The following is a 16,800-nucleotide window of genomic DNA, read 5'->3' as shown; positions in this document are numbered from 1 at the left end:
AAGATTTAGACATCAATAAATGCACTTCCTGTGCTCATAATTGCTTTATTAACACTGTTAGAATGAGCGTTTGAAAAAATAAGCAGCAATTTGAATTCATTCAAGCAGATGCATGGTAACTGATCTTGCAATTAGGTGATGAGTTTATAAGAGTTATTTTCTTTTTCAAGCTATCCTAGAAAATATAATCATTGTCTGAACCATACATGCTAAGGACCATACATAGTTTGAACTTTATGGTAACAAGGAGATTGGGTTTTCCTACCTTTGTCTAAATTAAGGATTGATGACTCATTCATCACTGAGCTGAAAAAAGAAAAATAAGCCTCATGCAGCAGTACAAAAATAGTTTTTCAGCAGTTCCAGAATAACATTAGTAAACAGTTTTCTTTCCTCCCGATTGCATGTTAATGCTTAATCAGTTAACACATTAACCTTTATGTTTTAACAATACTTTGCAAAAATTGTTCATATGTTGAGCATTATTTTTCATTGTTTCTTCTGTAATGGTAAACCTTTAAGAAGTGAAGTCTCGTATAAATCATGGGTTTATGAAAGTCATAAAGCTAGCGACTTTTTACATGAATAATGTACTTTAAATGAAGAAAATTGATCATTTCTACTTCTTACTAGTGTTTTAAGTAATAATACGTAGATTTTTTTCCCCAATACTAACACTATTAATTAAACAAATTGCACTGCAAGAACAACTTTACATTATTCCAGAGCATAGAAACTATTGTTTTATTCTGCTGATAGTGACAGATGCCTCTTTATGTGGCCAACTGTGCAAAACTCTGAGGCAAAGAAAGAAAGACATAACTTCTATGATCTGTTTTGTTTGAAATGTGATACAAAGATTAACAAAATCATAGATCTGAGAGCTTTATACTACATTGTCAGAAGATATTCTGTTCTACCAGTACCTTAGTATAAAAATATATCCATTCTTGCTGAGACTTGCGGGAGGGTGGGGAATCAATAATCAATGCTTATCTGGGTCCCACACAAAACTTTATTATTTTATTCTTCAGCCATGCAGCTGAAGTTAACTGACTAGCACTATTCCCATAGCTATGCTGATATCAGTGATAATTATGGTGCATAAATAACTCAGGAAAACATGTCAGCATCAAGATCCGCTTGGGGGGTGGGGAAGCCGTATCCTAAAAAGAAAAAAAAATTAGGAAGGAATTTTAGCCTCTGACAAGGGAAATAAATACATAGAGAGTAAATAAAATAAAGTGCTTGACAGTATTGTTCTAAACTTTGCGAAACTGTGATATTTTGAACCATGAAAGGTAACAGGTTATTGTGTCTGTACAATTTACAAATTCTGGTTGATGCCAGGAAGTTATTATGAAAATTGTTATATACTAGACCAGGGCTGGGCATACTTTTTTTTGGCCAGAGGGCCATATCAGGGTTGCAAAACTGTATGGAGGGCCAAGTAGGGAAGTCTGTGCCTCCCCAAACAGCCTGGCCTCTGCCCCCTATCTGACCCCTCCCACATCCCACCCCTTGACTGCCCCCTTGAGAACCGTTGACCCATCCAACCCCCCTCACTCCCCTGCTCCTTTTCCCCTGACTGTCCCCTCCTGGGACTGCCCCACCCCTAACCTTCCGCCAGGGACTCCACCCTCTAGCCAACCCCATCCCACTCCCTGACTGCCCTGACCCCTATCCACACCCCCCGCCCCCTGATAGGCCCCCTGGGACTCCCACACCTTTCCAACCCCTGCCCTCGTTCCCCGTCCCCTGACTATCCCTTCCAACCACCCTCTGCTCCCTGTCCCCTGACTGCCCCCCAGGACTCCCCGCTCCCCACCCCCTTACCATGCCAAAGCCAGCCACACTGCTGCGCTAGTGACACAGTGCACTGAGGCTTTGGGGGAGAGGGGAAGCAGAGATGGGGGCGGGGGCTAGAGTCCCCAGCTGCGAGCTCAGGGGCCAGGCAGGACAGTCCTATGGGCTGGATGTGGTTTGTGGGCTGTAGTTTGCCCAGTTCTGTCCTAGACTGCCTCAGTGTAAGTCGAATCCATCATTGGCTGACAAGGGCTGCATCAGGTCCCTCCTAGACTAGATACAATGGTTAAACAGAACTTAGTGGCCACCTGTTCAGGTGAAAGCACCATGGAACAATGGGTTAGTTGAAAGGTAGAAGAACCAGTTTTCTCCTACTTCTCTGCTGGGGGCTGGTGCATAGGCGCAGACTCTGTGGGTGCTCTGGGGCTGGAGCACCCCGGGAAAAAAATTGGTGGGTGCTCCCCTCGCCGCTCTGCCCCTGCTCCAGCTTGCCTCTGCCTCTGCTAGCGCGCTGGCACGTCCTGCTTCTCCCCACTCCCTCCCAGAGCTTGCTCCACGAAAGAGATGATTCGCAGGGCAGGGAGGGAGGTGGGAGGAGGGGGAATGTGGCACATGGGGGAAGAGGTGGGGCCAGGATGAGGATTTGGGGAAGGGATCCAATAGGGGCAGGGAGGGGGCAGAGTTAGGGTGGGGACTTTGGGGATGGGATTGGAATGGGGATGGGGCCAGGGGCGGGGATGGAGTGGAGTTGGGGCACGGCCAGGGGAGGGGAAAGAGGTGGGGGGGGCGCAGGCACTCACCGGCACAGGAGAAATTGGCACTTATGGACTGGTGTATGGAGAGTGGAAAATCTTCAAATGCACTTCATGCTGGGGAAAGCAAGAAGGGATAAGTAACTGATGGCCATTGTAGATTCTCATGAAGAGCTGTTGAATCAGACCTATCCTGCATCATAGATTGGTAGTGCACTAAAGGTTTCAGAGCAAGGCAGCTTTAACACCTTAAGGTGCTGATTCTTGCCTTTAAAAACCAGAGAGGCTGGGTAGACCAGAGGAAGATTCACAGAACCTCAGAGGACGTTTTGGGCAGGAGAGGGAAAGAGACAGGCGGTCTTTGGAAGCAGGGCATCCAGTCTAACTGTAGATCAGAGAAGGCTCCAAGTTTTGGAAGAGAAATTATGAGCTGCAGGGGCCGGTTTTGTTCAGCATCTTTATTAATGAGCTGGATGATAGGATGGATTGCACCCTCAGCAAGTTCGCAGATGACACGAAGCTGAGGGGAGAGAGGATCCAGAGTAACCTAGACAAAATTGAGGATTGGGCTAAAAGGTTCAACAAGAAAAAGTGCAGAGTCCTACACTTAGGAAGGAAGAATCCCATGCACTTCTATAGGCTGGGGACTGACTGGCTAAGCTGCAGTTCTGCAGAAAAGGACCTGGGGATTACAGTGGGTGAGAAACTGGATATGAGTCAGCAGTGTGTTCTTGTTGCCAAGAAGGCTAATGGCATATTGGGTTGCATTAGTGGGAGCATTGTCAGCAGATTGAGGGAAGTGATTATTCCCCTCTATTCGGCACTGGTGAGGCCACATCTGGAGTATTGTGTCCAGTTTTGGGCCCCCCACTGCAGACAAATTGGACATAGTCCAGCGGAGAGCAACAAAAATGATTAGGGGGCTGGGGCACCTGACTTACGAGGAAAAGCTGAGGGAACTGGGTTTGTTTTAGTCTGCAGAAGAGAAGAGTAAGGGGGGATTTGATAGCTGCCTTCAACTACCTGAAGGGGGGTTCCATAGGATGGAGCTTGGCTGTTCTCGGTGGTGACAGATGACAAAACAAGGAACAATAGTCTCAAGTTGCAGTGGGGAAGGTCTAGGTTGGATATTAGGAAACTATTTCACTAGGAGGGTGGTGAAGCACTGGAATGGGTTACCTTAGTAGTTGGTGGAATCTTCCCTACTTACTGGATTTTAAGGCTCAGCTTGACAAAGCCCTGGCTGGAATGATTTAGTTGGTCCTACTTTGAGCAGGGGGTTGGACAAGATGACCTCCTGAGATCACTTCCAACCCTAAGCTTCTATGATCCTAGGTAGAAGACTCTCCCTAAACCCAGAGAACTCGCCAGAGTGGTGAGGAAACTGAGGTGGGAAAATATTTATAGATGTGTTTACTAAATAGAGAACAGTGGTATTCAGACTCCAGTGCAAAGTCTGTTTCTGTGCCTGTTGGTTTTCACTATTGCATGCAGTTGAAGTCGTAAGCTATATGTCCAGTGCACCCACATGGCTGAAGTTCTAAATCCCAAACAAGGGGCAGTGCCTGGACTCTGTACAGACTCTGGAGGCTTAAAGCATATCAGACCCAGTGGGCATATGCACTCTGGTGAGCATCCAACTGGGGAGCTCAGCTAGACATGTTACAAACATAATTTAAAGACCATTTTTTGTAAATGATGTAAAATCATGATATAATGTGCACATCAGTAACTTTACCACACTCTGTGGGGAGTGTGTATCCTAGAAAGGTGATTAGGAAAGAGAAAAAGTGGGCTAAAAGCAAAGTTCAAAAGTCAATTTCAATCTGTTCTCCTCTTATTAAATACTAAGCTCTTGACCAAACATTTGTGATGTCAGTTAGAGCTGAACGCAAACAATTGTAACTGGTATTATGGTGAGTGCTCTGAGGGCCTGATCCATTGATTTCAACAGGCTTTGGGAGTCTTTCCGCTGACTTCGGTGACCTCTAGATCTGACCCTCATTCCCATCACAAGGGGAGTATACCATCCACAACTATTACCTTCAAATCCATATGTCTTTTGCACTATATTTAATACGTTTCATTCAGTATCAAATTCATAGGGAGGTTTTTCATACCATTTCACAACACATTCCATGGAATCTTTAGGAACACCATCCCAATGTTACAGGACTCTCTGGTTTATAGTATTATGCACAGTGCATTGCTCAGAAATGTTTGTCCTTCCTCTGATGATTTGCCATAGGCACAGCATTGTCAAGAAAAGCTTAACATATAATTACTCTGTTGTGTTGTGGTTTTTTTTCAACACTAAGACATCAACTGGATTTTTCTGATATGCAACACATACGGGGGATAGTTGATGCTGGCACTGGGAAAGAATGGGGAAATGACACAAGCACTTCTGTGCTTGGAGGAAGTTCACTGTAATAGCAGATTAGTTTTGGCAAAATTCTTCACTGGATTGCAATAGCCTATGAGGGAGGTATGGCTAATATTTACTCATACTAGTGTTTTAGCTGATCAACTCTTAAATACCTCCAATGACAATACTTCACTGCTTCCCTCTCACTCTCATCTTTGTGCCTGTATTATGGTGTGTCCTATGCTTGTTAAATTAGATCAAAGCAGCAACGGGAGCTCACTAATTCTAGAAGCTGTATGTTTGTCATAGGTGATGATGTCACATGGTGAAGTAACATTTTGTGTAAGGGGGCATAGTATCGGGATAAGAAAGGGGCATGAGAATAAGTGTATGTGAAAGGAAGCCATGTTCCAAAATAGGCCCAGAGATAGCCATACAAAAGCATGTGTGTGTGTGTGCCCACGCAGTGGGTAGTTGTTTGCAAATACAAATAGAACTCTGTGTGTGTGTGTGTGTGTGTGTGTGTTATAGACATGTACAAATGTGGAATTGTGCAGGGGAACATCTCATGTGATTCTGTCTACCTCCACACTGCGGAGAGCCGGAAATGGGGAGGTAACTGTTGGCCATTTTCGATTCTGGCAAAAGACTGTTTGATCAGACCCATCCTGCATAATAGACTGGAAATGCACTAAAAGAGTTCAAGACAGCTTTAACACCCACCTCCCTTCCAGAATCACTGTTGTGCCTCCAGTATGAGCTAGCCCTCCACTTTCCTGGCTTTAAGTTTGGGATTCCCTTGGGGTCAGCAGCAAAGCAATTTTGGAGGCAATACTGGCAGTCTGTGTACACCCCAGAACCTGCATCTTGTCACAATGCTCGGAAGCTAATTCAGGCAAGGGGAAGAAAAGAAAATCTAACTGGGCCTTTGCATAGGCAGCCATCATAATGCTTCCTTTATCCTGATGGCTTCAGAGACGGCTTTAGCACCAACATCTGTCTCTCTTGCAGTTTCTACGATTCCCCTTCAGGAGCTAGTAACTTATAGAACTGCTCCCTGCAGAGTTCCTCGGAGCTGTGTGCATTTACAGCCTTGTAAGTCTAGCACTGTGTAGTGTGAGGAAGGGTGGCAGACTAAGCCTTTAGAGACCAGAAACCAATTTAGCCAACAAAGTCTGGGACTATTAAAAATATATATTTTAGTTAATAATAGAATTTTTCCTTCACACATGAAGCTTTTGCTGCCAGTTTATGTTAATTTCAGGATATATGTGACAGTATGCAAGAAAATGTTTGTTTGGGGTCTAGAGTATTTTTTTGTATCCCAGCACCATCTGGCACTATAGTGTGAATCTTTTAATGAATAAACATTGCTTATCAGCCTGTCAGTCACTCATCCATTCGATAGAAACTGAAATGCTAATTTACCCATCATCTTAGTCATATGGTAATCAGGGACAACTTCACAAAACTCCAAGACAAAGCCTACAAATTAAGGAGACATGTCAAAAACGGGCAACACAGATTTAGAAAGCTTAATGTATCTTTCAATTAGACTAACACAGGGAGTAATACCCACCTGACGTTTTTGCAGTTTCTATTTTTAAAATGCTGCATGCCTCCCCAGCCACTTTTTTTTTTTTTGGCACCAAGGGATGATGTCAGATTTGTCAATAAAATTGAAATAGACTTTTTTAGATAAAATTAGATGTTTAAAAAGGGAATGCTGGAGGGACCGGTTTGATAAAATCATTCAATGGTGGCTTTCACATAGATATTGCTTATTCAGATACTGTCCAAATAGTCATAGCATGTATATTTTATGATTAATTACTGCAGATTCAAATGTTTTGGGATTATTTTGTCAGTTACCTTATCAAAGCACATCAACTGAATCTAGTTTTTGTAATTTTGCTACCCCATCACAGCAGCATTTACTATAATGTGAGAATTGTGCCCTCCAGTATTAGAGTGAGTAAAATATCCTTGATCAAAAGGGCACTTCTCCTTAAAACTTGTCATATTAGCAGGACTTGTTCGGTTTGCAGTCTTATTATCTGAACCCATTAAGAAGCGAGAAAAATAAACATAGGTGGAAGTTTACTTTTCCACCGCTCATGCATCCTGAATAATAATTTTTCATTATTCATATGACTGAACAAAAGAGAGCAAGAAGCCTGTTATAGGTGATGGGCAAATGTGGTAAAATAAGAACTAGGAAAAATCTCACCTTTTCTTTGAACTAAACCCACTATTTTTAAGGACTGTAAATATTGGGGGGAAATATTTGAATTAGCCCATTAGCACTCTATCTTCTTAGTACAATCAGCTGAGTCCCTCACAATCAGCTGGATGATTATACGAAAAATAAATGTTTCCTCTTTGTTTTAATTTCTCCTCTGAAGCCCAGTAGTTTTTTTCTACCTTTACTGATGTTCCAGTTGCAAGATATCATTCTCTCAGCAGGTCTGGAGGTGCCTGCTGGTCTGGATCCAGTCCAGCTGTGAAATTCAGACCTTTTGCGTCATCAGGTTCCTTTAGGTCAGAGGTATGCTGTGAATTCAAAGGGATCTCTGAATGAGAGATGCCCTGCAAGAATGTCTTGCCTGGAGAAACACGGGGGAACTGATCCATCAAGAAGGGACTGCAAGCAAAAACATGGGCTTGTGGATCAGGGAGAGATCAAGAGTGAGAGAGGGGAAAATGTAGGTTAGGGTAAGGGAATGGAGAACTACATGACTTGCTGAATCTGCACCATGAGCAAGATGATCTGCTGGAGGAAGGGAAAATCAGCAGGATTTGTGGAGGAAGGGAAGAATTAATATTGGTAAAGAATTTGGATCTACTTGAATTGAGAGGAGGCAGAGACGGGGGAAGGGAAAGTGTGGCTGGGGGGAAAAAACATATTTTACATGATTTAGTGTGCTGAATGCAGTAAAAACTCAGCTCCTTGAAAGCTCATGTGCTGACCTCACCTGACTTTTTATCTAAGCATGTTCTTCCTAAAAGAGTGTTTATTTGTTTTTACTCAACAAGCATTTATTAAAGTAGTCGTATAATATCAACTTATACTAGAACTTGGACTGAGACTATCCAGCCCCAAGTCAGTAAACAAACTCCATTGTGTGTATAAACTGAGGTGTTTCTGTGTGTCAGGAAAAAAGGAGGGGGATAAAAGAAATGTCCCTCTGCTCTTGGACTGCATCATTATTAAATTTAAACCAACTCCCACTGAAGTCTTTGAGAGTCTTTCCATTGACTTTAATGGGAGTTGTTACACATTTTGTTACCTTCCAAAACAATTCTTTGTTTGTGCATATCATTAGAATATCAAAGAAAGTATGCACTCATTTGACTTAAATCCTGACTAATCCTTCTTTTCATGATGAACAAATATTTTGCTAAGTCATAAATTTTTCCATAAATTGGCTCTCTTGGTTATATCTTAATAACTGCCTTATTTTCTCCAGATTTTCTTCCATCCTTAAGATAAATATATATTTCAGAATCAGCTTTTGAAATTTAGTCATGTTCCAGGCAGCTTCTTACAAACAAGTCTTGGAAGTTGTCAGTAAATCAGTTTTGAGTGTTTTATGTCCCAAGGAATCAGACCACCTGTGTTTATTATATAGAAAATCCTAAGACCTAATGCATAAAACAATACTGAAGTAGGAGAGCACTGGTGTTGAGGAGATTAAAGCACCCTTTCACTGGCTATAAAGAAAAATATTTATTCACTTTAATATATTAAAAAAAAAGCAAGAGTAAAGGAAAGAGCAAAATATACTTATTTTTATTTTAAATATATACAAATTTCTTAGCTGTTAACTGTCATTTCCAAAGCTATTTCTTCCTGTAATCTCAAAAATATTTAAATGGATGGTCACATCAAGTTATTAAACTCAGTATTAAATACTGACATTAAAAAACCTAGTAATAAAACATACAGTTGGTCATAAGGTCACAACAGTTGCAGGGTGGGAGGGAGAAGAGGATTGTGAATGTAGTATCTTAAAAGCAAATACATCCATGTGGCCGGTTCTGTTTATTCACTGACATAGTCAAAGCACAATTCCTCTTTAATGTTCATGAGGGACCATACCTGTTTTTTAGGAATCATACTAAGTCTTGTACAGTCAACCTGTAAAACTCATTGCCAGGGGATCTGAAGGCCAAAACTATAATGGGGTTGAAAAAAGGATTAGATAAATTCATGGAGGATAGATCCATCAGTGGCTATTTGCCAAGATGGTCAGGGATGTAACCATGTGTTATGAGTGTTCCTACTGTCTGATTGCCAGAAGCTAGGAGTGGACAACATAGCCTGGATTACTTGATAATTGCCTGTTCTGTTCATTCCCTCTGAAGCACCTGGCATTGACCACTGTCGGAAGACAGGATAATGAGCTAGATGGATCACTGGTCTGACCTAGTATGTCCATTCTTATATTTTTAAGACCTTGACACATCTACATTTGATGCTTGTTCTGTGTTCTTCTTTTTCAGAAAAGTTGAGTCATCTGTGCTTTTATTCAGGTGTTGCTGGTGTTCTGTCCTTTTCCCTGTAGCATATAACCATGGGTCTCTATGTCTCTGAGAGCTGGAGTAAGAGAGTATCATTTGCCCCTAGATTTCTTAATTCCTCAAAATGTATTCCTGAAAATGTGATTACTTTGTAGTGCTGCCTTACGTGAGGCCATTTCTTACTAAACTGAACGTACATCTATTGTGTGAATTGGATTGATTTTTGCAGTTGTCTTTAGCTGGTGTGTGAAAAGCAAGTATTTTAGAAAGGTCATCCATAATTCATGCCAGAACCCCAGGAATCATCCATTTCCCCTACCCCACACTCTAGGCCTCATGCTGCAGTTACTATCCATCCAGTCAAGGCAAATCTTTGAACAGAGCAAAACATCCTTTACCACTGAGAATTGGTGCTCCCATTCATTATTCTTGTGGAAACTCTTGCTGAGGCAGTCTGCAGATGTGTTAATTACTCCCAGATGATGCACAGCCAACAGGGTGATCTGATGTCCGATGCACCAATTCCAGAGTTTAATCACCTCCATGCAAAGTGAGGTGGACTTGCTCTTCCCTGGTTATGCTGTACACCCCATAGTCATAACTCTGACATGCATGGTATGGATGAAAGGTAAAAATCTTTTGCGGGCTTTTGGCACTGCATAAAGTTTGAGGAGACTGGTGCACAGTTTGGACTCCAGCAGAATCCAAGAGCCCTGAGCCTCATGACTGTCCAGGTGCACTCCCCAGCCCAGTAGAGAGGCATCCATAATGAGTGACTTTGTGGTAGATGGAGAATCAAAGGGGACCCTTACGCATAAAGTGTCTTTGGTTTCCCACCAGATAAACAATGCTAGAATGTTGTGAGGGACTAAGATTTGCTTGTTCAAAACATCTCTGCTCAGAACATAGACTGTCCGCAGCCATGCCCGGAGGCACAAAAGATGGTGTTGGACAATAGAGTGAGTCAGACAATAATCATTAAGGACAGTAAACATCAGGGTTCACATTTTTTTTGTATAACCATTAAAACACAAATTGTCAATGTCATATGTCAAAACATACAAAGCAAATATCTTAAAATCAAACTCTAATAAATTCTCAGGTGGCATATTTCTTTCTTTGCCTATCTGCAAATTTTGATTATTACCGATGGAAATATTCCTTTCATCGGTTTGTATGTGTGGTGAAATAGACATTTACTGACATGTACTGACAAAAATCTAGTCCTTCCAAGCCCAAAGATAAAAAATAACAATAATAATAATGATAGATAGATAGATAATAGTGAATTACAAATGAACCAAACTGTTCCTACTTTAGCCACTTACAATTCAAAGTAGGCATTAATGTCCATCAGTACAAATCAAATTGCTAAACAGAAAGATCACAAAACAGCTAGACATAAGCATGTCTGGTTGTCGATTTCATTTCCACATCCTCAAACTTGTGCGGTCTATGGCAGGAACGTGATGAATACCTCCATGTTCTGGGTTTGTCAGCACAGCTATAAAAGCTACAAAATATTGCTCCTCCAATCATGAGAAATGCTGAGCTCACCCACCCTAAGTAGAGGGCAGCTCCCAGGTCTCGTTTCAATCCTGCATGAACTGCTGGATTATAGAAGTCTCCAGTGATGTTGCTGGCAGTCCAAGATACAGGTATCAAAATTAGAATCCCAGTTAGGATAAAAATGATCCCAGCTGCCAGCAGAATGTTACTCCTTACTTGTTTGTTATCCCCAACACACACAGTGCACTTCATGCCAATAATTGCTGTCAGAAAGGCAATAACGGACAGCATCACAGCAAAACACATCAATCCTCTGGATACTTCTAAAATAGGTGGGAGTGCCAGTACGGTGTCATAGAATTTACACTGCATCTTGATGTTGACTTGATAGATGCAATTCATCCATAGTCCTTCCCAAATGTTCTCAAACACCACAATATTACCTTCAATGAAAGCAGACACTCTCCACTGAGGCATGGCAGTGATTGCAAAAGTCCCAATCATGCCGATGCCTCCAAGTATTAGGCCTGTGATTTGCAATGCCAAACAATCCATATTCTTTTTGAGACACGTGCACCAAAAAATAGTCCACAGGAACGTGTTTCCAAAGCAGAGTTTCTTGGAGATAAAATCGAGAGCAAGAAAGAATCTTTGCTGTAATAGTTTGCTTGTGTGCCAAAGGGACTTTGAAGCAGTTTCAGTTTGTATTTCTGAAGTTCAAATAGGCAGCAGTCCATTGCTGACTGAGTAGAAGGACCTGCTATTTATCTGCTTTGATATTTGAAAGACCTCTGACTAGAGCACTTCACAATCAGGCCCAACAGCTTTCCAGCCAATGAGAGGGTAGATAGGGTGTATCTAGGAATATCATACTTGACTTCATTGCTCCTTAGTGATGCTATAATTAAGTGTGTGTCAGGGTCCCCATTATAGAAAGCTAATTACAGGGTTAATTATTCCACAACAAAACTGCATCTGTGTTGAAACATAAAACATGAAGTGTTAGTGCAGGACTTAATTTCTGTCATGTAAAATATTGCATAACTTAGATCATTATAATTATTTCTATGATGAAAGCTAAAATGGCATTTAAGGTGGGGCTTACATGCTTTTTGCCCTCCCCTAGTTGAAAACATCTGATTTAAACCCAAAAAACAAAAACTAGCAGGCACTTACTGTAGTTCTTTAACAGTGACTCCTGGTATAAAATGTAAAAGCATAATCATAGAATTATGTACAGTAAGCTCAAGTACTGTAGTCAACATCAAAGCTTTACTTAAACAGATGCGTAATTTATAAGGACACCAAAACAAGTAGCTGGCAGCATTTCATAGCTTTTTCATTTGAGTCTAGAAGGAAAGGCCAGTGACAGGAAATAACCTCTCTGTGACTTCCTATTAGCAGGCGAGTGTATTCTGTTACAGTAACTTCTTCTAGTGGACACTAGCAGGGAAGAAAAGCTCTCCAACAAAATAACACGGCACTAATTCATTCATTCATATTATATTGCTTGCCTATTCTCTAAGTGGACAACACTTACATGATGGTTTAGTGGATATGGATACCTCCTACTATATATAACATGGACTGCTCAGAGGACTACGAGCCAGGTCTCCTAACCTGTAATCTTGTTAGTGGTCTGGTTTGCCTTGGGCATGAGGTTTAACTTCTCTCACTCTTTCATTTTCCCATCCCTGACTGGAGCTGATAATACATAGCAACACTTGGATCTTGTGGAGATTAATTAGTTTGTGTTAGTTCAGATCTTTGAAATACATGGCCAGATCCTCAGCTGGTTTTTGGTTAATGTACATCCATGGAAGGCAGTGGAACTATGCCAATGCACACCAGCTGAGGATCTGGCCCATAAAGTGCTGTCTAAGAGCTATCTATAACAATTGTTGAGTCATCAGCTTTATATAGGTGTGAAAAGTCAAATGCATTCCTTGATTTTTATGTTTATTTTTAAATTTCATTACAGCCAAAGGTGCTTATACAAGTATTTTGAATTATTAAAAATAAGGATAAAATCCATAATAAAATGATTTTGCCTTCCCTGGCTTATAAGGGCAAAAAACTCTCTCAGACTACCACTACTAATGCAGATTCTAACAGACCAAGGAAGGTCTGTAAATAGTGCTTTGCAAAGTGAGCTGAGCATAGAAACGGATATTACATGCCTGTGTGTTAAGTCCTGTAGGGGGAACTGGCCAAATAATGTTGAGTCTAGCAGCAGGAACCACGGAGTGACCTAAAACCTCCTTGATGGAGATACAATATTCAACACCTGGATAGTGCTCTTGAAGTTCTAAGCATTTTTTTAAACATTCTCTAATTCTCACAACAGGCCTATGAGGTAGATGTGAATTACTGTCCCTATTCTCTAGATGTGGAAGGTGAGGCTGGGACATTAATAAGCCTCAGAGAGAAGTGTCAGAGCTAAGGCTAGAGGTCAGACGTAGGAGCCAGATTGGTGCTTCCCAGTCTTGTACATCGAGCATTAAATGACACCGGCTCTAATTTCAAGCAGGGTACTACTTTCTCAGAGCTGGACTTTCTGAAAAGAGGCCTAGATATGGACCTTGCAGTAGTAAGCCTGGACCTTGTTCTCTTTACTGCTTCTCGCTTATACTGTAGCTCTTTAGAGCTTGATCAGTTTTATTTTATCACCAAAAAAGTCAAAATTTTACAGACTTTGAAACAGAACAATCTTTTTCCATTTTTTTCAAAAATATTAATATTTTTATTGAAAATATCAACACTGGTATTGAAAGGCTATTTCGGGGGGTGGGGGTGGGAAATGGTTCAAAAAAATTCAGCAACTTTAATAGATACCCAACTCTGACTTATCATGCCCAGTGCCCTGATTACATAATGTCTACTGAAATTGTCTTAAAGCTAAGTATTACAATCTTGTGATTTTTGGAGGGTCAGCTGTTGAGATCATGCATAAAACTACACTCTGGTGGTCAGAATATGACTTGTATGGGAGATAAATTACTCCCAGAAAAACTTGAGAAAAATGTATCACATACCATTTTGTGTTATCACATCCAAAACATCTTAAGTATTTTAATGCTTTTTCTAGATTGTTACCACCTAAAGAAGTGTGTAAAACAAATAAATGTACCACACCAACTATACTTACATACTTTCCAATAATAGGATAATTGTTAGTTGAACCCTGTGGGAATGAAAGGAATAAAGGAAAAGCAAAAGGTGGGAGGAGAGAGACTAGGTGGTGTTCATTGCATGTATACAAACAGCTGAACTGGAACTGACCCATAGGTGGCGTGCTAAGAGATGTAATAATTTGCTACATGAACTCTGTGTATGTCTTTTTTTGATCTTCTCTCACTAACACACCTAAAACCAAAAATGCTACCAAAAAATGGCAATGGAAATGGGATTCTCAGAGTTCGCAGAGCCTGACCAATTCTGATAGTTGTGGGATGATCTCTTTGTGCCCTTGACAAAATATTCAATATCCTTTTGAGATCTTTCTAGTCTAATCTATCTAATCTATTTCAGGCATTTTATGAGGCACCTGTCACTTTAGTATTTAAGTGTGGAGAGCAACAGTTCTCATAAAGGTAGATATGTTAGAAGACATCCCATTTTACTGCTTCAGAACAGAAGACCAAAAGATTCTGGTGATGGTTGGCACAGATAACACTTAAAGGTAGGAAAGTAACTACAATATACATTTTGAGAATATGTTGATTGAACAATTCACATTCTGCTGTTGAAAATAAAATGAGGGAGAACCTGCACGGCAGCATTGAGTGCTTTTATGAGAATTAGCAGCACTGTATACAGTCAGATTAGTACTGGATGAAATGATGTGCGACTAATTAACTGAAAAAATTTTCTGTGATAAAATAAGTGTTTACTCATGGATCAAACCGTTACAGTACATAATTGAACTGGCTTGCCAGTCATGTAGTGATGGCACAGGCTACACAACTGGCACAAAACACTATGGAATTTGTGCTGGTGTTGGAGCCTGAAGCAATGGCATTTCATAGGAAGGGCAAGCTAGTTTTGCTTTGGCACTGGATCTGTTAGTGCTCCCATAATCCGTATGAATCTGTTGGATCCAAGGATGGGTATACTGTTTGTAACTAAGTATGCTACTGTTTGATCCTGAACCCAGTGTGTCCACATTTGTTGGGTGCTTGGCCCTGTTTGTTGTCTAGAATGAGACACCTGATTGAGTCCTGCATTATCTGTGGTTTCTCAAAGTGGCAAATATGGGCTCCTTCTTCCATGACCTTACACGGGTTTCCTGTATTGCTTGTGATGGTTTACACTGGCATGCCAGTCTGCTGGTAGCAAACCCCTGTACAGTGAATGGCAACAAAAGAATTAATCAGTATTGGGTACCCTGGAGACAACAAAGAAACATTTCTATGACGTTCCTGCTCCATTAATGGTACCAGATAGTAGCACCGAGTGTACTGTGCTGAAATCAGAATCTGATACTTTATCATCCATGGTATCTGTCACACAAACTTTGAAATGGCCTTGATTTTTGCAGGCTATAGCACATAATATAATACTTAACATCTGAAATCATTATGGGGAAAAGAAAGATATGGTGTCTGAGTCTCAACTGATTAGTGTATAGTGTTAGGACAGTGAGAGAAGAGGTAGAAAAGATTATGGAATGGAAAATGGAAGGAGGGTGGTACTGGGGATTGTTATTTGTAGTAGCTTAAATATATCAGAATAGAGGGAGAGGAGTCCTCAGCAGTTCTGTTACTTGTATTTTGTTGTGGTGTTGACATCATTTGGTGAAGTGCCATTGCATCATCGTGTGTGACAGAACATGGCATGGGAATGAGAATGAGGACAAAGGAATACATGTATCTGAAAGGAGTCCATGTCCCCCAAAAGGCCCATAGTCAGATAAGCAAAAGTGTGTGAAAGCTTGCCAGACATACAGAGTCTGAAGTTGTGTAAGGGAACAACTCTTCTGGTCCCAACAACCCTATTCTCTAGGGATATCTAGGAAGAGAAAGGGACAGGGCCATTCTAAGGGAAACTTTGTTACTCACATTACTTTTTACTGGCTGTGTATAACATCATAATTCCAAGAAATTACCTTTATCAGACACAAATTGGCTGATGCAGTGAAATTGTCCTAGAAGTACTGTCTTCCAATCAAGGCACTTAACTGAAATACATCTCAATACAGCAGCTCAAAGAGCTTAAAGGTATTATTTAGCTAACTCTTCTTCAATGTTAATTTAAATTATGATGATCTTGTATATTCAGTTTATTTGCGCAAGCAACCTCGGTGGTCATTACAATTTCTGCATGACAAGCATGCTGAAACTACAATGGAGGTTACAGATCTGAGGGTATTGCAGGAAAATACTCTCCTATATGTCCATCTGATGTAGGAGAAGCATTTTAGAGATGTCTTCGTTTTAGTTTGTTTTAGATGGGTTATATACCACTGTGCCAGTGTAGTCTGTGTTGTTTATAAAATGAAAGGGTATCCTAAATCTGTCATCACACGTGTGTGTCTACACATAAACACACCTTATGTACTGAAAAGCTTTGGCTGGTATTGAGCATAGTCCAAACTGTTTTTTACAGCTGATCTAGCCTTTTATATACAGGTGATCTTAACAGGTTTGTAGAAAGTTGATAACTTCCCAGTATACGTTGAGTAATTTGTTCATATACACAATTGCAAGGTACCAGATGATTGAGACTTGGGTGTACAGTTGTGCCTGTGCATCTATATAACTTTTTTTTTTGTAATTTTTTAAACTTATTCAATTGGCTGTTAGTAACCCATTATGGTTCTGTTTCAAACATGGCTATGTT

The 16,800-nt window shown here is 40.8% G+C and overlaps 1 protein-coding gene across 1 annotated transcript; it reads right to left on the bottom strand.

The window, feature by feature from the left end:
- Positions 1-10,845: 10,845 nt before the first annotated feature.
- Positions 10,846-11,514, bottom strand: LOC115646490 (claudin-8-like). The gene has a single exon (XM_030552363.1). It carries the CDS (start codon positions 11,512-11,514, stop codon positions 10,846-10,848), a length of 669 nt encoding a protein of 222 aa, XP_030408223.1.
- Between the last annotated feature and the right edge of the window lie 5,286 nt (positions 11,515-16,800).

Source organism: Gopherus evgoodei, chromosome 1 (genome assembly GCF_007399415.2).
Source record: "Gopherus evgoodei ecotype Sinaloan lineage chromosome 1, rGopEvg1_v1.p, whole genome shotgun sequence".
Taxonomy (NCBI): domain Eukaryota; kingdom Metazoa; phylum Chordata; order Testudines; family Testudinidae; genus Gopherus; species Gopherus evgoodei.
The sequence above is the reverse complement of the archived record's forward strand: the minus strand, read 5'-3'. Positions and strand labels throughout refer to the sequence as shown.